Raw genomic sequence first — 22,868 nt, 5'->3', positions numbered from 1 at the left:
CAAGGGTAGGGAAGTTTTCAAAAGCTGTTTTTAATGAAAATTTCATATGACTATAGTCACTATACACACTGGCATATGTTCTTAGGTGCTTACGTCAGTTTTCAATTTCCATCGGCTTAAGACTATTCCATGAATGTCATACAAAACATTTGGTCAACAATTTCTGAGCTGAATGCTTGAAATAAATATACATACCTTATATATATATATATATATATTTTTTTTTGGGGGGGGGCAATGATAAAGTTCTCGAGGGTAGTGAGGAGATAATGTTGTGTGTCGTATGGGAAATCTGTGTCGATAAATCTGTTGGATTTTACTTTTATTTTATACCAAAATACAGTTCATGAAACGCCTATACTACGGCAACAGTGAATTAAGTCCATTTTGCATAGCCTAGTTTCACTGTGTGTCTAATTCACAACTTTATGCTGAACAAGACTTTTGAAAAGCTTTATATACATGCGTTATAAAATTAATTAATTTTCTCCCCTTCTGTGACCTGTTAGTAAGATAAATCAATTTTAAGACCATACAAACATTGCCACATTAATTCCCACACAAATAAAAACAACAAAAGGAAATGTACACTGTAATGTAAAACATAATTCAAATTAAACAAATAACGGTACCAATTATAACACATCACTTATTCATACCTTGCTTAACTTGGATAAATCTCAGTAGTGTCTCACTAATCTAGATTTCAATATCTCCTTGTAGTACTGCTTTTCATAGATTATTGTACAAATTATTCCGTCCACACGGATGAAAAATAAAATAATCAAGACCCTCTTATGACATCATCTGATGCTCTAGACCAACATATATATGCATGTAGAGCATTCTATCAAAGCAAGTTATTTTACAAATATATATATACTACATTGCATAAATTTTAAAACAATTGACAAGAAACAGTGCATTTTTCATGTTAGTACTGCTAATAACTCTTCCAATAATCATACTTTGCTTTTTCATTAGAATATCATATCTAGATGATTTGTGATACCTGCACTTCTCAAAACCCATAATCTATAGTATGCCAGGCAGTGACGCAATGAAAAAAAGAAAAAGGGCATTCATAGAGTAAGGGCATGCCAGGAAACAATAACCAAGGTAATAGTAATTATAATGTAAAGTGTTAAAACATAAAGTGCTTGTAGTTTATTTAGTATTTGATTTTATTGCCATATGCTTGACACAGGTACATTGGCAGCTATTTGCATACTCATTAATATTCATGTCACATGACCTGAGGCTCTTGAGGTGTAAGAATTCTGTTCATAGATTTCAACATTTCGCACTTAACATTAAAAAAAATTCTAACAAAACACAATTTCCAAAAGTTGCTTTTACAGATCAGATTGTGACATGATGAATTTTCAGATCTAAAGGTACACAAAGAAAAATGAAATATAAGCCACCTTTTTCACACTTTGTTTTTTACAGGGACAAGTACAAAAGACATGCCAGCATGGATTTTGAGGAGCATGTTTTTGCACATTTTTTGCATTATCATTGCTTCTCTGAAATGCTGTGGAAGTGTTTGGTACATCTTCCAATCGCGAATTCATCTACCTGCGAAATGTCAGGAGCCCCGCGTTTCGAGAAAAATTATGTACGCGAAAATAACAGCTTATACAGTAGAGAGAGGATAAAGCGAGTGCAGATCAATTGCTGTCAAGAGTTGATAGCATGAATATTTAGGTGCCGATTAAATGAAAAACTGCGGTACATACTCGGAGCAAAGGCTCGGTTTCCACGTTTAAAGGTGTTTTGGCGTCAATCGAATTAAGAATTGATCATATTCTTTTCTCATGCCTGTACGTCATCAGAGGGAAGCAAGGGTTCGGTTTCACTCTCTACGTTGAGCATATTGGATGGTGAAACCACCCCCGTGCGTTCAGACTTGGCCTTGAGACGCTTCCAAGATGCCAGAACCATAACCTGAAATATCAAAGGATGATATTCTGTCAATATCTAGAAAATATCTGTGGTATCTAGGTGGAAAAATGACTAATATTATAGATAACATTACAAACAAAACGTCACTTGAGCTTGTGAAACTTATTTGATACATCATGTTTCAATGACTATGTACAGGAAGTGTTGCTGAGCTCTGTTGAACCTTCTATTAATGAACATTTATAGTAAACATTTCATTTTCCAATAAACTGTAAGGACATACAGTAGTACTTATTAATCAATTTTGAAATATTATGATTGACTTTAGAAAGGTACACAGGTATTTTTCAAGACTTTTGCTCCATTACAGGTACGTTAGGAACTCTTTCAATCCCTTATTAATTGCAACTCTAAAGGGGCTGTTTTGTAAAGTATGATTGTTCCAATCAATCTCATGTATGGAAAGCCAATAGTGCGACAATCATTTGTCTAAAATTATATACACATAAATGTAAACTTTTGTAAACAAAAAGGACCATGCTCTTATATCAAGACAATGACAATCATCTACATGTTTCTGTCATATTCAGAGCACATGATTGGAAAATGATAAGCATTCTAGATAAAGATGTAGCTGACTTTCCATATCTGGGGGGGGGGGGGGGGGGTTGCAAGAAAATATTTGCAAGTAATTGCAAATTTCAGATGCAAATTTACAATAGATCAATTTTAACCAAAGCAAATCAATTTATACTTGTTGATGCAAGAAGCAGATTATCGATTCATTGTAAATTTGCGATGAAATGCAGGACTTTCAATTCACTATGGAACCTAAAATTAATTTGCAATAAATTGCAAGTTTGTTGTAACATCCCATACGATTGATTAGATTAACTGCACTCCTCGATATGACACATGGGCGGAAATACATCTTGGGTGGAAACCTTTTTTGTTGCTTGTCAATTTTTTTTTGGGGGGGGAGGGGTAAAATGACCTTACATTTTGGGTGATAACTTATTTTTTTGCTTGTCAAATTTTCCAGCCCCTGGTCCCCCCTACCTTTGGGGACAGATTTCGCCCATGGTAAAACATGGCCTTGACTCACCAATGATAAAACAAAGAGCACTACCATTACAATAAGCATGAGGAAAGGCTGTAAGACAGTGGATCCACTCCACAACGGTCCCATGATGGTAGCCAATCCTCCCGTAGCTCTGCGGATACCTTGACTAAAACCTAGAGGGGTGGTTGAGACACAAGATAATAAGATTCTTTTCATTATTAAGTCAAGAAATCTAGGTAAATTACCTTAAGAGTTTCATCTGCATCTGCAAAGACTAAATCCATGATGTCATGCTATTTAAGTAGTAAGAGTGCAAGTAGTAGCAAGTTTCCAAAGAGCTTCAATACCTAGCATCATGCTATTCAGGTAATGCAGAGTCTGAAGTAGTTAGACTAGATCCACTCATGTATTGTGGCTGCTCCACACAGACAGGGGGTTTGGTATTTAGTTTCAATCAAGACAAAATATAATTTGTTAAAAGGGTCAAATTTGAGTCTGCACTTGCAGAATATTTTTCTTAAAGTGATCGTTTAACTTTGTGAGCAGCTGATTTAAAAAATTCTCAAACTGAGACAAAACATGTGTATGAGTGCCTGTATTTGTCCTCAAAAACCCTGAAACAATCCACAATATAGGATGAAAAACTCTAATTTAGATACAAGTAGCAATTTATTAGCTTGATTTTGAGAACCGTCTAGTAGATGGGTTCAGCTTATGACCAGTTTTCTCCAATTCAAAAAGTCTGTTGGCTATGTTGACTGCCTTCTGCTGTGTGTATCTCCTATACACACGCTATTAGCTGCACTGTACATTCAGTGTATACCTTGTACACACTGTATGTAGGTCATGCTGTGTTCATCTAGAGTTAATGTGTTGTGTTGCACAGATTCGCTCTATACACATAGTCATTGAAACCAACTCCCAATTATTTTCAAACTTAGGTTTACATCTCCAAGGTTTTAAAATTGATCCTGTAGATATAATACTTTGAAACTTTTGGGATGGTATTTTTACACTATAAGCCTAATGTTTAGCCCATTTTCAAGAACCAAAATGAGAATTTTTTAAAATCAGAACAAAGTGAAATGATCACTTTAATTGAAAAGTGTGTATTTCTTTAACATAATGTATAATTTCGCACCATTGCAAAAAATTATATTTCATCTAAGTTGTACAACGACTCAAAGATATTCATGAAAAGAAAGAAAAATAAACAAAGTCTTCAAAATCAAGTTTTTGGGAAACAAGGAAAAAAATCTTGCATTCAAATAAGCCTGAAGACCGAAGGGAGGAGCATCTGTCGGGTCACCATTCATTATAAATATACATACCCTGTATTTTTTGTGGCACAACCTTAGAGAACAGCGAGATGATGGAGACAGCTAAGAATGCTAAACCAGACACTTGTATTCCACAGCTTATGATAAACGTTGGTAAGTTCTTGGATACATCACCTGTATCAGGAAAAAAGGTAACAGGAAAAAGTCAGTTTCATAGCTTGTATTATACGTGTAGGATAAACATACATACAAGTATATGGAAGCAGGAGACCGTCAAAATCACGGATATACGTCGTGTCGTAATTCAATTTACTACACGACGTAAATAATTACGTCGTGTAGCAATTCGAATTACTACACGACGTAAATAATTAAGTAGTGTAGTAATTTGAATTACTACACGACGCAATTCCGAATTACTGCCCAACGATTTAATGTCATGACGTTAAATGAATTAGTGTCGCTACATCAAATAATTAAGGTCGTGTAGTAATTCGAATTACTACACGACGTAAATAATTACGTAGTGTAGTAATTCCAATTACTACACTACCTACAGAATTACGTCGTGTAGTAAATAATTACTACACGACGTAATTCCGAATTACTGCTCAACGATTTAACGTCATGACGTTAAATGAATTAGTGTAGTGTTGTTAAATCAACCAATGAGACCGTTCGTTATATGAGCGCAATGCGAAGAGCTGAGACTATTGTACAGGAACGTACCGGCAGGAAGTTAGTTGGATGTTCGATATTCAAACTGTGAAGTTGGTTTGATATTCAGGTTTGATATTCAAACGCCTGTGAAGCTGGACCAATATTCGATATTCAAATATTCAGGGGTTTTGAAAGCTAAGGGGTTTTACAGGTGCAGCACGTCTCGAGCAACCATAACAACACTGGCTTGCCCAAGTACGAGGACATTTTCTTTCGAGGGGCCCTGGGATACTCCGTCGGCCTAGCCGGAGTAACACGTATCCTAACTTGTAGAACTCGACTCGGGCAACAAGATAAGCACCAGCTTGACCCGGCGCATGCACATTTAGGGGGCTCAAATAAAAAAGAATTTAAAGGAATAAAGGGCTATTTATCGCATTTTGCTCATTTATTTTTTTTTCCAAGGGGCCCCCAGGAATATCCCGATGGCCAATCTGGGGTAACCACCTATCCTAACTTGTAGAACTTGACTCGGCTACCCGGCGCATGCACATTAATAGGGGGCTAAAATTAGCAAAACGGAATATTTCGAGCATGGGGAACCACGGTCCTGACTAATCTCTTGGTGCCGCCAGTGGATAGAGTAAAAAAACAAGGAAAGAGAGAATACATAATAGGAGAGAGAGAAGCGAAAAGGGGAGATTGGAAAGAAAAGAAGGGGGAACGGGAGAGAAAGAGAAGGGAGAAAGGAGGGGTCATATCATTGTATGAACAGGATGTTTTATGATTGTGCCCCGAGCAATAGGGCGAAGCCCCAAGCTCAATGCGTGATAAGAACAAAAAGAGGGGGCACACATGGCGCATGCAGCAAAAATTTGCTTAATAATAAGTCTCGAGCCAGTGAAAAAAACACCTTTAACTTTGAGATTGATTTTGACATGGTATGCATAAAATGACGTATCTTTCATCTTTCTTTCCTTTCTTTCCTTTTATCAATTCCTTTTGTTCTCGGTTGTAGAACATTTTTTTTTGGGGGGGGAGGCAGTGCTATGCGGATCGGGTCCGTGGCAATGACGCCCATGACGGCACCAGGGTTTTTAACCTAGGAGGAGACAAAATAACATTTTGGGGTCAGGGGGAGGGTGACACACAATTTTTTTAAAGACAGAGCGTGGAGCACAAGCTAATTTTTTAGTCTCTAATGACTTGAAAAGGGACCTGTTAAGGACTGGAGATTTGCATTAATTGGTCCATGAAAATGATATCTCACGAGCCGAAGAGCTTTGATATCCGGGAATGATATCTGGACGTTCTAAGCACTTTTTGTAATCATGAAGAGGATAGGTATATAACTATAGAATTGTTGCGAGCGTGAAGCGCGAGCGGAAACAAAATTGACATTTCAGACCCCCCCCCAAAAAATTGGTCTAGCTTCACAGGCGTTTGAATATCGAACCTGAATATCAAACCAACTCCACAGTTTGAATATCGAACATCCAACTAACTTCCTGCCGGTACATTCCTGTACAATTCTCTGTAGTCTCAGCTCTTCGCATTGCGCTCATATAACGAAAGGTCTCATTGGTTGATTTAACGTCACTACACTAATTCATTTAATGTCATGACGTTAAATCGTTGAGCAGTAATTCGGAATTACGTCGTGTAGTAATTATTTACTACACGACGTAATTCTTTAGGTAGTGTAGTAATTGGAATTACTACACTACGTAATTATTTACGTCGTGTAGTAATTCGAATTACTACACGACCTTAATTATTTGATGTAGCGACACTAATTCATTTAACGTCATGACATTAAATCGTTGGGCAGTAATTCGGAATTGCATCGTGTAGTAATTCGAATTACTACACTACGTAATTATTTACGTCGTGTAGTAAATTGAATTACGACACGACGTATATCCGTGTTTTTGACGGTCTCCTGCTTCCATACAAGTATCATATAAGTAACATCAATATTGAGAGCATGAAGCTAGAAGCATCTTTGGAATTATTTCAAATAACAAATTTGCTCTCAGTCAATCAAATGCAAGGATTTTAGTAGCTTATAACAGTTGTAAGTGAACATCACTGAAATACGGTTTTATAAAACACTTCCTTGATCGTCTCTGGCTAATACCTATGTGGTAAATTTCAGCAAGCACCTTTTTAATAATGTCAAATAACTAATTTGCTCTGGCCAATCAGATGCAATGATTTGAGTAACTTATGACAATTGTCAGTGAAAATTATTTTGCAAAAAAAATCCTCTGAATGTCATATCTGCAAAAAGTTATATGAAGCATCTTTAAATGATTTCAAAATTAAAACAACAAATTTGCTCTCCACATATCAGATAGAAGGATTTAATGAGAGATCCTAAGGCCCGTATTCTGAAGTCAGGTTTAACTTGGACCATGGTCTAACACTGCGCTCAGATAGAAGGATTTAATGAGAGATCCTAAGGCCTGTATTCTGAAGTCAGGTTTAACTTGGACCATGGTCCAGCACTGTGCTCAGATAGAAGGATTTAATGAGAGATCCTAAGGCCTGTATTCTGAAGTCAGGTTTAACTTGGACCATGGTCTAACACTGTGCTAAAATTATGGGGAGCCAAAAGGGTCAAAATTTTTATTGAGTCGTACGTTTCTTATGTTTACTGTGCTCTTTCCTGATTCATCGATGGTGAAGACAAAAATTTATTTATACTTCCTAGCCAATTATGAATTATTCGAGAGCAAAGTGAGCTGAAATATGATATCACTACTGTTAGTGATTTATGTAACAATTGGCTATCCATACATAAACCATAACTTTAAACCTGACTTCAGATATGGGACTGAATCTTTGAAACGGGGTAGAACTACCTCTCACCTGGTATCGACCGCGGAACAAAGATTGCAAGCAATCCTAATGACAAGGTTTCAATGACAAGACCGATGAGAAGAATCATTCTGTCGGAAACCTTCTTGCTCATTATCTTCACAACCAAGAAGAAAATTAGGAGCTGAAAGCAAAGAAAGGAAAAATCAATTTCATGTCTAGGTAGGTGTCTCATGAAGCTGTGAGTTTATGTGCAACTGGTGATCCTTTCTTGGGTGCTAAATCAACATACATTAAAATTTCATGCATATTATTTAGCACAAAGGAGGGGTCACCAGTCGTTCATAAAGTCACCTGCGACTCCACTGGTTGCCTGCGGGTCAAAGAATTACATTAAAAATTCTTTTAATTGCATATATTATATCTCATTAATTGGCCAAGCCCCACATTACATTACAGAATTACTCAAACTTAAAACCCAATCACACAGTCGAAGCCTGCAAAGTTCCACGAGTAAATTATTGTTCCAGATTCCCTTTCTCAAAACAAAAGTCACACTTGGAGATCGCGCATTTGCTGCCACAAAACTTTGGAATAACTTGCCAATTGACATAAGAAGTTCTCCATCACTTACTATCTTCAAATCTGTGCTGTACTCGACCCAGGTGAGGTAAATTGGTACCCGGTAGGATTTATTCTTTGAACGCATTAGCGCCTATTAATATGGTGGCTTAGCTACAGCCGGGGTAATAATATGATACCAAGTATCAAAGCGCAGTTGAGTATATGCACATAGTAACTGCGCTATATAAATGGACATATTATTCAAATCGAAATTGAAAACATATACCTTTAATCGAGAAAATTGCTGTGCACTCATAGAATTAAGTAAAAAGAGCTCTGAATAAGCTCAGCTGAATATATTCATATAAAAGCTGCGCTATACAAATGAGCCTATCAGATTCAAGAATTTCAGGAATTGATAGAAATGGTCAGTGAAAATCACTATGCTCTCCCAATTCATGGCCCTTATTTACAAAGGTGTACAACAAGCCATCAAAATTAGTAATAAGAATGTTTAAAAGCAATCATAAGGTTGATAAACCAGAAAAACATGTTCAAACAAGTTTAAGGGGTTTAAATTAGGCTTACAGTCTTAAGATCAATTTAAAGGAATTTTCTACAGTGAAAAGTAATTTAATTAGTTTATTAATTATTTGATTTCAACCAATTTAAAAGGTTTCTGAATCAGTTTAAGTGTGTTGAAATCAATATAATGATGCTGGAATCAGTGGGATAGCTTAAAATCAGGAGCATTTATTATGGCAAATGTAAAATGCTTGAATTGATTTTGCAAACAAGCTGAGCTCTGCCATGCAATGATGTCTAAAATCACTTGACTAACTCACCTCAACTCCGCACACACAGTAAAATATACTGTTATCAATTTCATTAAAGTTGAGATATAACTCATTTAAAGGCACCACAGCAGTCTGTAATAATCAAAGAAGAAGAAAAGAGTACATTTAACAAAATTTGCACAGTTCTTCTCAACAGAAAGGTTACTATTCTTTATTTGACTAGCTGGAGAACTAAAACTCTTTACTCAACACACATGCTCTCCGCAATACACTCAAATATTAACTTTTATGGAGAACTCTATGCTTCAGATTTTTTTTTCAGCAGATATATTTCACATCAACAAAGAATATTATTTAAGATTCTTTTGTATGTATATAAATCATTTCATGATCATGTACCAATGTCTATCAAGGGGGCACTTCAGGTTCATAATCCTAAACGAGAAGCTTTGCGGTCTAGTGGATATCATCTTCGACTAACCTATCAGACAACCCGGAGTAAGGCTGGTGAACGTAGTTTTACTGTTGCTGCGGCAAAAGAATGGAACAAGCTTCCCATGACATTAAGATCTGAAACTTCTCTTCATAGATTTAAGAAACAGTTGAAAACGTACTTGTATCCAGGATAGATGTAGCTTTTTAAGTATTTGTAAATTGATCTACAGTGTAAACGTTATGATATAGTGTACTATGTATAGCGTTCCTAAATGCCTTATTATTATTATTATTATCAATAATGATTGATACATTTAGTATATTACAATAAGTCTATAACTTGTCTCATAAAACTTATTTCACATCAATTGAGTAGATAAACTCCAATGATGAAGAAGATCAAACAACGGAAGTAAAAAAATGAAATATCAATATATGTACCTCTAATCCTGGTTGATTGAAATAAAATACAAACTGTACAGCTAGAAGAACAACAATCTCCTCTGTAAGGCATTCTGTGGAAATAAAGATTACATGTCTATATAGTTCAGTACTGACTACACAGAAACATTGTGAGTGCTAACAATGAACTCATAGAGGTCCTGTTACAACAGGTAATGTGGCAGCAATGCCTAAAGTTACATCAATACATTACTTACACATTGAAATAAATGTTTTGACTTCACAATCCAAAAGATGTGACTGAGCTTACCATAAGCGCTCTGTTAAGCTAACAGCATTTCTGTGCGGCCAGCACTGGTCAAGTGCATCATATAAGAAAAAAAATTTAAGTGATTTTGAATATGAAGTGAATATACATGTATTTTTCTAATCTATGTAGTATGATACAAGCTTCAAAGCCGACAATGCTGGGTTTCCCTCATCAATGATCGAACAAACCTTAATCAGTCCTACATTGTATCAGTTACTGTACATAGACACTGTATTCAATAAAACCCGTATATATTTTTGTACTGAATGAGACCATTAGATAAGGACAGATATGAGATGGATGGTTAAACCATGGACCTATTACAAATGGACATTCAATGAGAGCATTTTATGGCCACCACCTGTTTCCAGCTGTCAAAATTGCTGTCACACAGTTAACTTTCTCTTTGCGCTTTTTACGACATGCACCCAGGTGGTTGTTTACTCAATCCCTTCTCGGACATTGACAGTCACCGCGCGAACTCTGGCCCTCTTTCGACCAGATGCGGTTATGTAAGCTTGATTGCTGCGATCAGGGAAAGTCCCTGCATTACCTATAATGCAATACGCAATTCATTTCCAGTTTTTGATACATTATTGCACGCTGTCAATTCTGTGCAATTGTCGTCTGATCATCAGAAAAAAATCTGATTAAATTTCGCCAATCCTCTGGTATTTTACGCCCAAATGAAAATCAACTTCTGACCAAAGGAAAGTGCTACTATCGACATCAATACTGTCCGAGAAAGATGCATTTTTAACATTTTTCCGCACATTTCTCTGTCGAATTTTAACTACTTTTTTGCTGTAGATATACTGATCTGCATGGTGATGTCAATTCATTTTGTGTGAGGTTGTTTCCGATGTACGTAAAAAATATGTTTATGTATGCCTGTTTTCTTATTTCTGCAATCATTTTCATGCTAATGTTCGCTGTTGTGTGTTGCTTTTGATAAAGTTAACGAACAACATCACAATGGGTAGGAGCAGCGTACAAATGATTTCCGCTGTCCATCAGTGACAGCGTGTTTTACAAACTGCTTGATGGGCTTCAGCTGCCAGCGCTCTGTTTATAAAAGGATTAGCGGTGATGGTCTTTGGCCGAAAGGAGGGGATTCGTTGAATGTCCATTTGTAAGAGGTCCATGATTAGACAGCCTTTATAGAAAAATACTTCAAGATCTCCAAGACTCCAAGACATGAAAATTGTAACATTTTTGTTGGGAAAACATTGAAAATCTAAAGTTCTGTCTGTCATCATCACCCCCCACCCTTACCCAGATTTCTTCTTTGCCCCCTATACCAATACCCTGTGTCAACTGAGAAGATTTTTGCAATAACAAACCTTGAATTTTGACTATTTATTCCTTCAGAAAACGACAACAATCCCAGGCAAATCCCAATACCCATAATAAAGTCCAAGGAACTGTTATGCAACTGAGGTAGTTCATGTATTTGCCTTCAGATAAGGTAGACTTCTGTTTATCTATATAAGGGATACACTCTACATTGCCCACTCTCCTGTATATGGACAAACATACTGTACCTAAAGCCCTATTCACAATAGATGGTGCGACTGCTTACAATCGTCGTAATTGTGTGACCATATATTGTGACCAAATGTTCGCACAAGCATCTGTGAAAGGTCCTAATATGAACAGTTCCATTCATTCCTTCACACTGCAACACACTATGGCCCGAATTCACAAAGATGGTTTTTGAAAACCCACGGTTGAATCCATGGTTTATGCAGATTTCCTGTATAAATTACGCTTAATTTAGCGCATATCGGGTGCATGTATAAAAATGCCCAATGCTAATGCGCGCTTTTGTCACAGTGCGCCAAATTGACGCCTGTTACCATGGTTAGATACGCTATTTTATTCATAAGTACACTGTTTGAAGAGTAGCATCATGAATAAAAACAGTGGACTCATGAATAAATTAGCGTGGATAACCATGACAACAGGCGTAAATTTTGAGCACTGTGACAAAAGCGCGCATCAGCATTGGACATTTCTTATACATGCGCCCGATACGCACTAAATTAAGTGTAATTCATACAGGAAATCTACATAAACCATGGATTCAACCGTGGGTTTTCAAAACTATCTATGTGAATTCAGGCCAATGGGTTCCTGGTGATTTTCAAATCTTCAAAAGGGGAGTGGGTATGGGGTGGGCAGGCTTTGTACTAGTCCTGTTTTCTGTAATATTCCCACCACTCTGGTTTATGAATTCACACTCCTGCTGGTCAGATTCTATCTTCTTAATTGCTTTTCTGTTTTTTCTTTCTTTTTATTTGCTACTGTCTATCAATTTGGTCTTTAAACTTGGTCTAATAACAACTTGGTCAATTTTCACTTTTTAATAGGCTAGTGCCTTGATGGTCTAATTTCAAATTCATATATTCATTATAAGCACTTTTTCTAAATAGGCGTTGTAGTGTTGAGTTGACCAAGTGGATTTTAGACCAAATGGGTATGGCCCAACTGGATATTAGACAAATGGTAAATGGGCTAAATCAAACCAAATGGTTTAGTAGATGAACTGCTTGGATACTGACTAGGGTTAGACCATGTGGGACGAGACCAAATGGAAAGCAGACAAAGTAGGAATTAAACCTCTTATCATTAGTATTTTGATAACTACACTAAATATTCTGAACCTTTATATTCCTTGACTATTTATCATGCTCCCCCCCACAAAGATGATTGTCGAATCCAGTGACAAGACACATGCTCCTGGGACATTTTCTCCAGTCTACAAAAAGTTACAATAGATCCTAAATATTGATTACATCTCTTTCTGTTACATGACCATGAATGGTACACATCATAAAATTTCCATGATGACAGATGGAGTCAAAGGAACTCACCATTAAGTGACCAGCAGAAACTGGGAGGCTTTTCTTTCTCTTCCTCTTCTTCCTTGACACCACCCCCGCCATGTTGCATATAGGCTTCATCTTGGGGGAGGGCCGAGATGTACTCACCAGATCCCCCTCCACCTGTGGTGCAATCAAGATGGATCATATTAAAATCTTATACAATAATCAATTGGACATACAACCCATACTAGATTCCTCTCACTGATTGGCTAAACCTCTAACAAGTGACAAGATACAGTTCTGTCTATCATTGTCTCAAGTATTTCAACATTCTATTATTTTTCAAATAATAGAATGTCTTAACCTGTAGCAGTGCTTTTGCAACTTTGTCCAGCAAGTTGCTATGGCACTAGCTGGGTGCTAGCCTAGCAGCAGACTGCTAACATAGTACATTGTAATTGTACCCGGTTGCTGTGCTCCTTGCCAGCTCCAGCCATGGTACAGAGGCCTTGAGAACAATAGGAGCATTTAAAACTACAATGTCGCAACTGCTGGAGATTTACATGTAAAAGAGTCACGGTTTGAGGTAAAGTATACATGTAGATTACTTTGCTTTAAAAAGCCATTGACAACTCCTCTGAATATCTAGAGCCCAGTGTTGTAGTGCCTTGATGCTCGCCCTGGCCTTAAGGCCTACTTTTTCAAAGCCTCTTGGACTTTCAAGCTTTGGCCTTGAGAGGGCCTTGGCAGTGAGAACCTTGAATACAACACTGTTTAGAGTCTGGATCACTTGTGTTTCGGGAGGGCCTATGAAGTAGATGTACGTACCTATGGCATCTGCAACTACATTGTGTTGGCCCATTGCTTCCTCATATCGATTGATGGCTAGAGTCCCATTGCCATTCAGCAGTCTTTCTTTGACCTCCTCCTCCTCCTCAGTCTGATTAATGCTAGCATTCTGGACGCTGCCGTTGGGGAGGGCAGCGTAATCCCTGAACTGCTCCCCCTGTTGCTCCGAGGAAACGAGTGTTGCTTCTGCTTCGGCCATCTTCTTCTGTTGCTCCAGGGTCGGGATGTCAAAGTATACGATCAGGAAGAGCAGCTGCTGCAGTCCCCACAGAATGGCCATGAGCAGCTACAAACATTACGGAGAAAGTTTTAAGAAGTAATCATTTTAAAATGTGCCTATCACTCATAAATCATTCATAATTTAGTCTCTTTTCATAGCTACACAGGCATATAATATTAACATTTTACTTTGGTGAGTTATTTTTCAAATACTGCCTTTAGCCCATTACACCATTGTAATTTCTAAAGGAAATATAAAATTTTCCATCGTTTTATCAAAGGTATATTATAGCGGCACAGCTTTGCAAGACGGCCGGTGGCCGCCCACCGTCTTGCGCTGCCCACGTACAAAAAAAAGACGGGAGTCAAAGAATGACAAGTTCGATGAAGTTAAGTTGAGTATCAGGTTTTATTCTAAATCAAAGTCAGATTACAAGCTGGATTATAATATACGTCGCATCTCTGGGCTGGACGACCGACGACAGACAAAAATTAAACCGACATGGCCTACGGCGGCAAAACAAATCGGGAACGAAAAACTGCCCCTTGGCAACTAATCACTCCCTTTTTATCCCTTTCTGGGTCAAACACCGCGTGGCGAGAAAAGCCTTTCCCCAAATCGACCCTATCACTTTTGGTGTAATGCGCGAAATTAATCCGCCTATAATGTAAGTATATAAAACGGAACTTAATTATTGTGTACCCCGATTCCAAATTCAAGTTCTTCGGCTTTCCATTATTCTTCCAACTTACGTAACTCTCTTAACCACTCCCCCAACTGCTCTCTCAGTCAATTAATCCTCTTTTGCGACTCTTGTCACTTCAGCCACTCCCACTCACAGCTCACTTCCACCAAGGAATTCACTCCTTGCTTCCACACCTGTTCACACTCTCGCTCTCTCTCTCTTTAATCATTGAAGAATGCAAGCGAGCCGAAGAACATGAATATGAAGCAAAGTAGTAAATAACTGAAGTTCCAATGGACTTCTATTAGTCCTGAACGCCTAGCAACCCAGTCAGTTTGCCCTCTTTCACTTCCACATTCCAATCGCTAGCCTGGCCCAGAAAAACTAGCAAACGAAATCAACACCTTTAAGGAATGTAAACAATGGAAGAAGGCGAACGAACTTCTTTACCCAAACAAACAAATCTCTATTTTCCATCCCGCTATAACTCTCCCCTACTGAATCGATCTGTTCCATAAGATCGCAAAAAATAAGGAAAAAAAGATTTGTTGATACTGACGGTCGTCCATCCATGACACTTACAATTTGTCATAAACAATATAAACATTTCAACATCGTTCTATATTTATGCCAAATATTGTTCTTTCAAAATCTTCCCTTTTTGGCAAATAAATTGCATGTATATACATTGTATCTGTACCTTCTTCAATTAAAAATAGGATTTGGAGAGCTTCTATCAGGGGAATGTCAACGTATAGGCATTGGGAAGTGGATGACCCAAGCTTCCTGCTGCTTCATCGATGACATCACCCCTTCAAAGATAAACACTCCAGACCCCTGAAAAAATTAATTGAAAGGTTTAGTTACAAATTCAACCTCTAAACATCTATTAAACCTTCATTATACCTCTTATGCACAACTAGTTATGTCAAAAATACTACAGGTACATAAACATACATGTACAGTAGTAATAACAGTAATGATACATGTGAAATGTAAAATTATCCATATCCGTATCTATATCCACCTTACAAAATGAAAACCAACAGCAGTAAATCTGGTCATCTTATATATATATAAAAAAAAACTATAAATAACCTTAGTTAACAAGTGCATGTTTCATGTCCAAAATGATACTAAAAAAATCTTTTGCATCAGCATACTTGTATAATGCCCTAGTAAAAGTGTTTATTAATCAATTGAACATTAATCAATGGATGGGTTGTAATTGTAAACCATGAACAATCAACTTCAGGCATTATATATCAACCATGAACATGTATCATAGACAGTAAACAGTAAATATTTTGATATTGGACAGCATGCATGCACATGTTAGACCTCGCTCTGCTATGGTTACAAATAATGACGGTTATTCTGAAAGTTACTATTATTTTATGTGTTATACTTTCAGAACCATTACTTTACAGTGTTTTTTTTTTTTTTTTTTTTTTTATGTACAATTCATCCTTTGCTTCCAAACAGATGACATAGTGCACCTCTAGGGTAAACCTCCACATTAAAAAGATAAACAATTGTTTAAAAAATCCCTTTTTTCATTTGTTCAGATTTTACAAGTCCTTTTACATGGACAAAAAAAATAACCCAAACATTACTTGTTTTCTACCATTTACCAAGACTTTGGGATGATATCAAAACTACCATCAGAGGTGGATATCCCATGCCTCCTCCAGTTCCGTTTGACACCATCCTGCCATCTGATATGTAGTTTTCCTATAAGGACAAATATAATTACATATTTACAGATTAATTAATATCACAAAATATATTAAATGATCCATGTCGGCAAACCAAACTGGGCCAGTCAATCAATAGAACCAAGCAATCATATATAAAACCCATAATCACTGATGTACATCATTCATCCCACAATAATAAAAAAATTAATTAAATCCAAAAATGTGTCTGACAAAAACTTACTATTCTACGTAGGGTACGTAGGTATAGCTCCTTCCCCTCTCTGTTAGATGCACTCCATCAAGAATATGATGGGGTGCATCCGGCAGGGAACGGTGCTCCCAAACCCAGAACATATCCCTATGTATTTGTATTATGTACCATTCTTTCAAAGTTGAGTCCCCTTCTCCAAAACTTCTCAATATTAGTTATTTACCACCTACTTCCAAATTCATGCTCCTTACCCCACTCCCTACTAATCGTTTCACAAAGCTATGTCCAAATAATAAAACTGTCATCGTCATAAATAATTGAAGGCGGAGTCCAGCCCAGAGACCCAAGGTAAATTTTTAATTTTTTACTTATTACTTTATTTTTCCAATACAGACTTAGGTAAGTTGTATGGATTAGAATGAATGCCTTTATTTTGTCTTTAAGATCTCATCTGGACGACACTTGTTCCGCCTCTGGTACGCCCACTTGTACGCCCCCATCCGTACTCTGGTTAGACCAGTACTCTCCCCTACTGTTTCTGTAGTTACTCTTTCTGGTACTAAAACATATTCATCCTCAAAATCTTTTCTAGAATCCTTGTAGCTAGCAATGATTTTCCTTCTCTCATAACCCAAAATCTTCCATATTTTGGTCAACCACATCTGATTCAGAAGGTACTTTCCTTACTAGCCTACGATTCACTATCTTTGGATTACCTCCATTAAGGTCGGATACGATAAATATCCTCAGTAAGATTTATCCAATCAACAACATATAATTCATCAAAATAAACATTCTCCAACTTGTGTCTTTTACTAAAAGCACACTTCTTTAAGTAAACAAGAGATCCTATGCCCAGGGGAGGGGACTTGCAGAGATATTTGCATCAGCTCGGGCCTTATTCCGGGCTGCTACCTTGTCAGTTCTTTCTTTGGCAACTTTTTGAGCCCTCTCAACCAACTCGGCTTGTTCTTTAACAAAGTCTTGTTCCCATTCTACATCAGACACACCCAACAAATGATCTAAAGGAATACGCTCTTTCCTACCAAACATAAGAGCAAAAGGGCTGACCCTCGTAGTTTCGTGGGGGGTGGTATTGTACATGTAGACAAGATGAGGCAATAATTCAGGCCATCTACGTCTATCACGCTGATCCAGCGATTTGATTAGGCCAAATAAAGTCCCATTGAATCTTTCAGCCTGAGCATTACCCTCAGGATGATATGGTGTTATACGAGTCTTACGTATACCATAAAGCCTACATAATTCTTTTATCACCTGACCATCAAAATTACGTCCCTGATCACTATGAATTATATTTGGAATTCCATACTTTGTGAACCAGTGCTCTTGTAGAGCTTTAGCTACTGTTGAGGCGTGTTGATTTCTACAAGGGATTGCCTGAGCTAATTTCGTATATACATCTGTAATAACAAGTACATCCTCAAATCCTCCCTTACCAGGATCTAACTTAACAAAATCAATAGCAATAATTTCCAATGGACTAAATGCCATTAGATGTCTCATTGGGGTTCTTACCCGAGGCTGCATCTCCTTTGCCTTAGCACATTTAATACATCTTTTAACATAAAATTTTATATCACGAGCCATGCCAGGCCAATAAACTCTTGACCTAGCTAATTGTTGAGTTTTATTTCTACCTTGATGTCCCCATTCATCATGACATCCAACTAAAATACTCTTACGCAAACACTGTGGGAGTAAAATTTGAAATATATTACCAAATAAAGGATCAAGAACCTTCCTTCCTAATATTCCATCTTTAACAGTAAAATTAGACCATTGATATAACCATTGTTTCAAACTATCCGGTTCTGAAAAACGTGCGGGAAATTCATCCCCCGGTTTCCAGTGCGCACTCCACCGTTCCCACACAAATCTCAGTTCTGGGTCAATTTTCTGCATTTGAATGAGTCGTTCAGGCGAAAAGGAAGGAAACAAATTTAAAAAAGTGGTCCCTAACAAATTTTCCTGGTCAGAAACACCAGACTTCGATTGGATTTCATAAAAGGCTTGCTGCAAAGATTGCACAGTTTGTTTCTTTCCAAAATGTTTTTGAAATAGTTCAATAATACTTTTAGTATCTTATTTCCCCGAAAAAGAACTTTTTTACGTGCTGCACCTTCCAAATTTGCTCTGATTATGCCGCACTTTTTGAGTTTCAGAGATTTGATATTGTTCACAAAGATCTATCTCTTCTAACCATTCGGTAAGGGAAATGCCACCTTGTCCAGAAAATCTCTCAAGTTTGGTACTTCAACCACTAGGGGTAAACCTACACCCTTGTAATGCTCCGGTTAAACCGGTTACTAAATCTTCAACTAACTTTTCAGCCATAATTTTACTATGTATATGTGAATACTACTGAAAGGAGATGCAACCTCAACTACGATAAACCTTCCGTTATAACACACTTATTAAATAGTCTACTATCTAACTCTGGGAGAGAAAGGTAACCAATCGAACCAGACGCAGAACCTAGGAAAAAAGACATTTAGTTAAAATTGTGAAATGTGTAAGTCCAGACCACAATAAACATTGGGGGTCTGATATAAAGGTAAGCACAAAAGACTGCAAATTCTATATAGATTTTCTAAAGATGTATTTTCATGTGTTGCCAAAGAACACTACCAGAATTTAGATTTTTACTATTATTATTCTGTCTAGTGGTGTATTTGCAGAATTTATTTGTGCTATCTCCTTCAGATCCCAATGCACACTAATGCAAAACAGACATAATAACAAACTGCATAGCTACACACATATCTTAACACATCGTCATGTTGAGAAGATAACGAGTTCATATCTTTTCAGATACATATCAAGCATATCTTATAGTTTGTAATATGAGAGTCTACATTAAATGTGAATGACTGTTCTGGAAAAATCTTAACAAGGGCTTCATTACATACCAGCGACTCCTGCTGCTTCACTCGCCAAGGCTATCGGCTTCCAAACGACAGTGCCAGCTTCCACCGTCGAAGATATCGAAGACAGGGTCTACCACACCACGTCGATGACGAAGATGAAGGGCCGTGTCGAAGCGTTGGTTGGAAGAACGATGTCTCGGAGCTCCTCGATAGCGTCCAACTCCCCGAGCCGGACTAGCGCCTGCGGCCTCCAGTACCTAACCTCAATCCATCCTCATGAGACGACCAAAGGAAAAGCAATCGCCCTGCTGAGTTCCTTTACAGCCCCTTCCAAGACGATTCTCGCGCAGTTAAACGACTCCTCTCACCGCAGTGTAATGTGAAATCACCAGACTTCGTCGGTACCAACTAATCCGGAGGGTTTTAGTGGAAACCAGCTATGCTACCCCGTCAGGTCTATTTGCAGTGGTTTTCACAGGTCCCTCGACTCCTCGCTACAATGCAGCCACGCGTGAGTCCCAGGACGAAGGGTTCTTTCTCCTGAGCTCAACGGCACATGTAAGGTCCCAACGTCGAAAACCCGGGCGATGTGGGGGCTCAATCCAACCCCTGCAGCTGAATTTCTCTCTCCAACGTTAAAGTTAAAATAATATCGTAATTCACATCCTCGAACAAAAAATAAGCCGGAACCGGTGACATGAAGTGAAGCTCTCCTTGTTGAATTTATCTCAATGTCCGATAAACATTGTGTTTATGCGTAAAACCAGACTGAAGGACTAAAACGTTCCCCGAACATGCTGAAGATGACGGTCGACCCCATCCGTACTACCAATTTTGTAGCGGCACAGCTTTGCAAGACGGCCGGTGGCCGCCCACCGTCTTGCGCTGCCCACGTACAAAAAAAAGACGGGAGTCAAAGAATGACAAGTTCGATGAAGTTAAGTTGAGTATCAGGTTTTATTCTAAATCAAAGTCAGATTACAAGCTGGATTATAATATACGTCGCATCTCTGGGCTGGACGACCGACGACAGACAAAAATCAAACCGACATGGCCTACGGCGGCAAAACAAATCGGGAACGAAAAACTGCCCCTTGGCAACTAATCACTCCCTTTTTATCCCTTTCTGGGTCAAACACCGCGTGGCGAGAAAAGCCTTTCCCCAAATCGACCCTATCACTTTTGGTGTAATGCGCGAAATTAATCCGCCTATAATGTAAGTATATAAAACGGAACTTAATTATTGTGTACCCCGATTCCAAATTCAAGTTCTTCGGCTTTCCATTATTCTTCCAACTTACGTAACTCTCTTAACCACTCCCCCAACTGCTCTCTCAGTCAATTAATCCTCTTTTGCGACTCTTGTCACTTCAGCCACTCCCACTCACAGCTCACTTCCACCAAGGAATTCACTCCTTGCTTCCACACCTGTTCACACTCTCGCTCTCTCTCTCTTTAATCACTGAAGAATGCAAGCGAGCCGAAGAACATGAATAAGAAGCAAAGTAGTAAATAACTGAAGTTCCAATGGACTTCTATTAGTCCTGAACGCCTAGCAACCCAGTCAGTTTGCCCTCTTTCACTTCCACATTCCAATCGCTAGCCTGGCCCAGAAAAACTAGCAAACGAAATCAACACCTTTAAGGAATGTAAACAATGGAAGAAGGCGAACGAACTTCTTTACCCAAACAAACAAATCTCTATTTTCCATCCCGCTATAATATTATCAAGACTATTATAAAGAAAATAAATAATTAGCTTTAAGATGGCCCGAATGTGAAAGTAACCTCTTTTTAGGAGAGTCCTCCATTTATTTAACCTTACTAACTCACCCCTGGTGAGGTGTACTTGTTGACATGGAATGACCCAATGTAGAAATCACATTTCTGTAGAGCGACATTGAATCCTGGTCCGAAAAGCAATCCAAGCTGCCGTGCTGCCATTAAAATAGAAATGGCTGCTGCCCTCTCCGCTTCTGTCGTTGTCTGGGCGATGTGGGCAAAGATGGCTGACCCCACCCCAGCACCAACACCTACAAAATCAGAGTAAAATTTTAAGAGCTCCAACAGTATGAATAAAAATGACATACATCCCCCCCGGAAAAAAAATTAGATTCGCATAAATTCCCTTGTGCATGTTTTAATGGTTTTTTCATATGTATGTTTTAATGTTTTTTTCATATATACAAGCATGCACACTCTAAAAATTAGACGGTGGCTCCATGCAATGTTGAAACCAAAATGCTCAAAAGATCCTTGGAATAAAGAAAAAAAAAACAGCCCTACAAATCCCCATTGACTACAATGTTCAAGCTTATCCAATTTATGCAGTAGGTTGTAAATGGTAAACCTTGAAAAAATTACCAGCTTCAAAATAAAAGAAGAATAATTTTTTTTAAATATCTTTTTTTATATACATATATAAATACTAACTAATTAAGAGGTCAAAGGAGTAAAGAATTAAAGCCAATATGCATACATGTAAGTGTATGATTAACTTTGGCATATTTCATTTTTTATGATTGTCTGTACAAAATAATTCTTCAAATATGTAGAGTATTTCAACTCAAATCTATTTGGAAGAAAATTTTGAAAATATCTAGTCACAATAGCTAACCAAAGAAAAACAATATTTCATAATGCTTTCCATCAAAAAGTAAGAAGCCCTATCGCCTACAATCCCCCCCCCCCAAAAAAAAAAATCCAATTTAATTATTCTTTATAATAAAGTTATATAAATTATCTATATCATAAATATATTTCTATGAGACAAGACAAGCATAAAACATGTATGTCAACATCAAATCTACTTACCAGCTAGAAGTCTCCCACCAAGAACAAAGTATTCATTAATTCCAATGAAATACAAAATGTTGCCTGAAGTAAATGGATAAAGAATCAAAAGAAACGGTAATAAACACAGAAGTGATAGCCTTCATCTAATAGTTGCTTTGCTTCCATATCCCCCCTTTTTTTACCAAAATTTGGTCAAATGACCACATTTGTGGTATAACGTTTATATGTTTTATGCAGAAACTAAAACATAACCAAAGTACATGTATCTAAAAAAAAGAACAGAAAAACATCTGCATGATCTGAGCCCATTCTTAATGCACTATAACTGCATAGTACATACATGTATGTCTCATTCTATTGATGCTATTTAACTTTGCTAAAACAAATAACTATCAAAATCTCTAAACTGGCAATGCACACTACTCATAAATGATACCTTTCAGTGTT

At 37.6% G+C, this 22,868-nt stretch overlaps 1 protein-coding gene and 1 long non-coding RNA gene across 3 annotated transcripts in view; both read right to left on the bottom strand.

Moving 5' to 3' along the window:
* Positions 1–235: 235 nt before the first annotated feature.
* Positions 236–22,868, bottom strand: part of LOC121428061 — a 31,422-nt gene continuing 8,789 nt past the window's right edge. For both annotated transcript variants that reach the window (XM_041624637.1, XM_041624638.1), the window contains exons 4-13: positions 22,440–22,502; positions 21,459–21,658; positions 13,899–14,205; positions 13,119–13,250; positions 9,972–10,045; positions 9,144–9,227; positions 7,786–7,918; positions 4,303–4,425; positions 3,014–3,144; positions 236–1,950 (exon numbers count right to left, since the gene is read on the bottom strand). In XM_041624637.1, coding sequence (XP_041480571.1) covers positions 1,819–1,950; positions 3,014–3,144; positions 4,303–4,425; positions 7,786–7,918; positions 9,144–9,227; positions 9,972–10,045; positions 13,119–13,250; positions 13,899–14,205; positions 21,459–21,658; positions 22,440–22,502 — 1,379 coding nt within the window. In that variant the 3' untranslated portion in view covers positions 236–1,818. The remainder of the gene's footprint in view (positions 1,951–3,013; positions 3,145–4,302; positions 4,426–7,785; positions 7,919–9,143; positions 9,228–9,971; positions 10,046–13,118; positions 13,251–13,898; positions 14,206–21,458; positions 21,659–22,439; positions 22,503–22,868) is intronic.
* LOC121428063 lies at positions 15,431–20,959 on the bottom strand. The gene is made up of 2 exons (XR_005971732.1): positions 19,669–20,959; positions 15,431–16,558 (listed from the first exon to the last, which is right to left on the bottom strand). It is a non-coding gene; the product is annotated as an uncharacterized LOC121428063 (long non-coding RNA).

The sequence above is a fragment of the Lytechinus variegatus genome, chromosome 14, assembly GCF_018143015.1.
Source record: "Lytechinus variegatus isolate NC3 chromosome 14, Lvar_3.0, whole genome shotgun sequence".
In the NCBI taxonomy this organism is placed as follows: domain Eukaryota; kingdom Metazoa; phylum Echinodermata; class Echinoidea; order Temnopleuroida; family Toxopneustidae; genus Lytechinus; species Lytechinus variegatus.
Note: the sequence above shows the minus strand (reverse complement) of the source record. Positions and strands in the feature narration are given on the sequence as shown.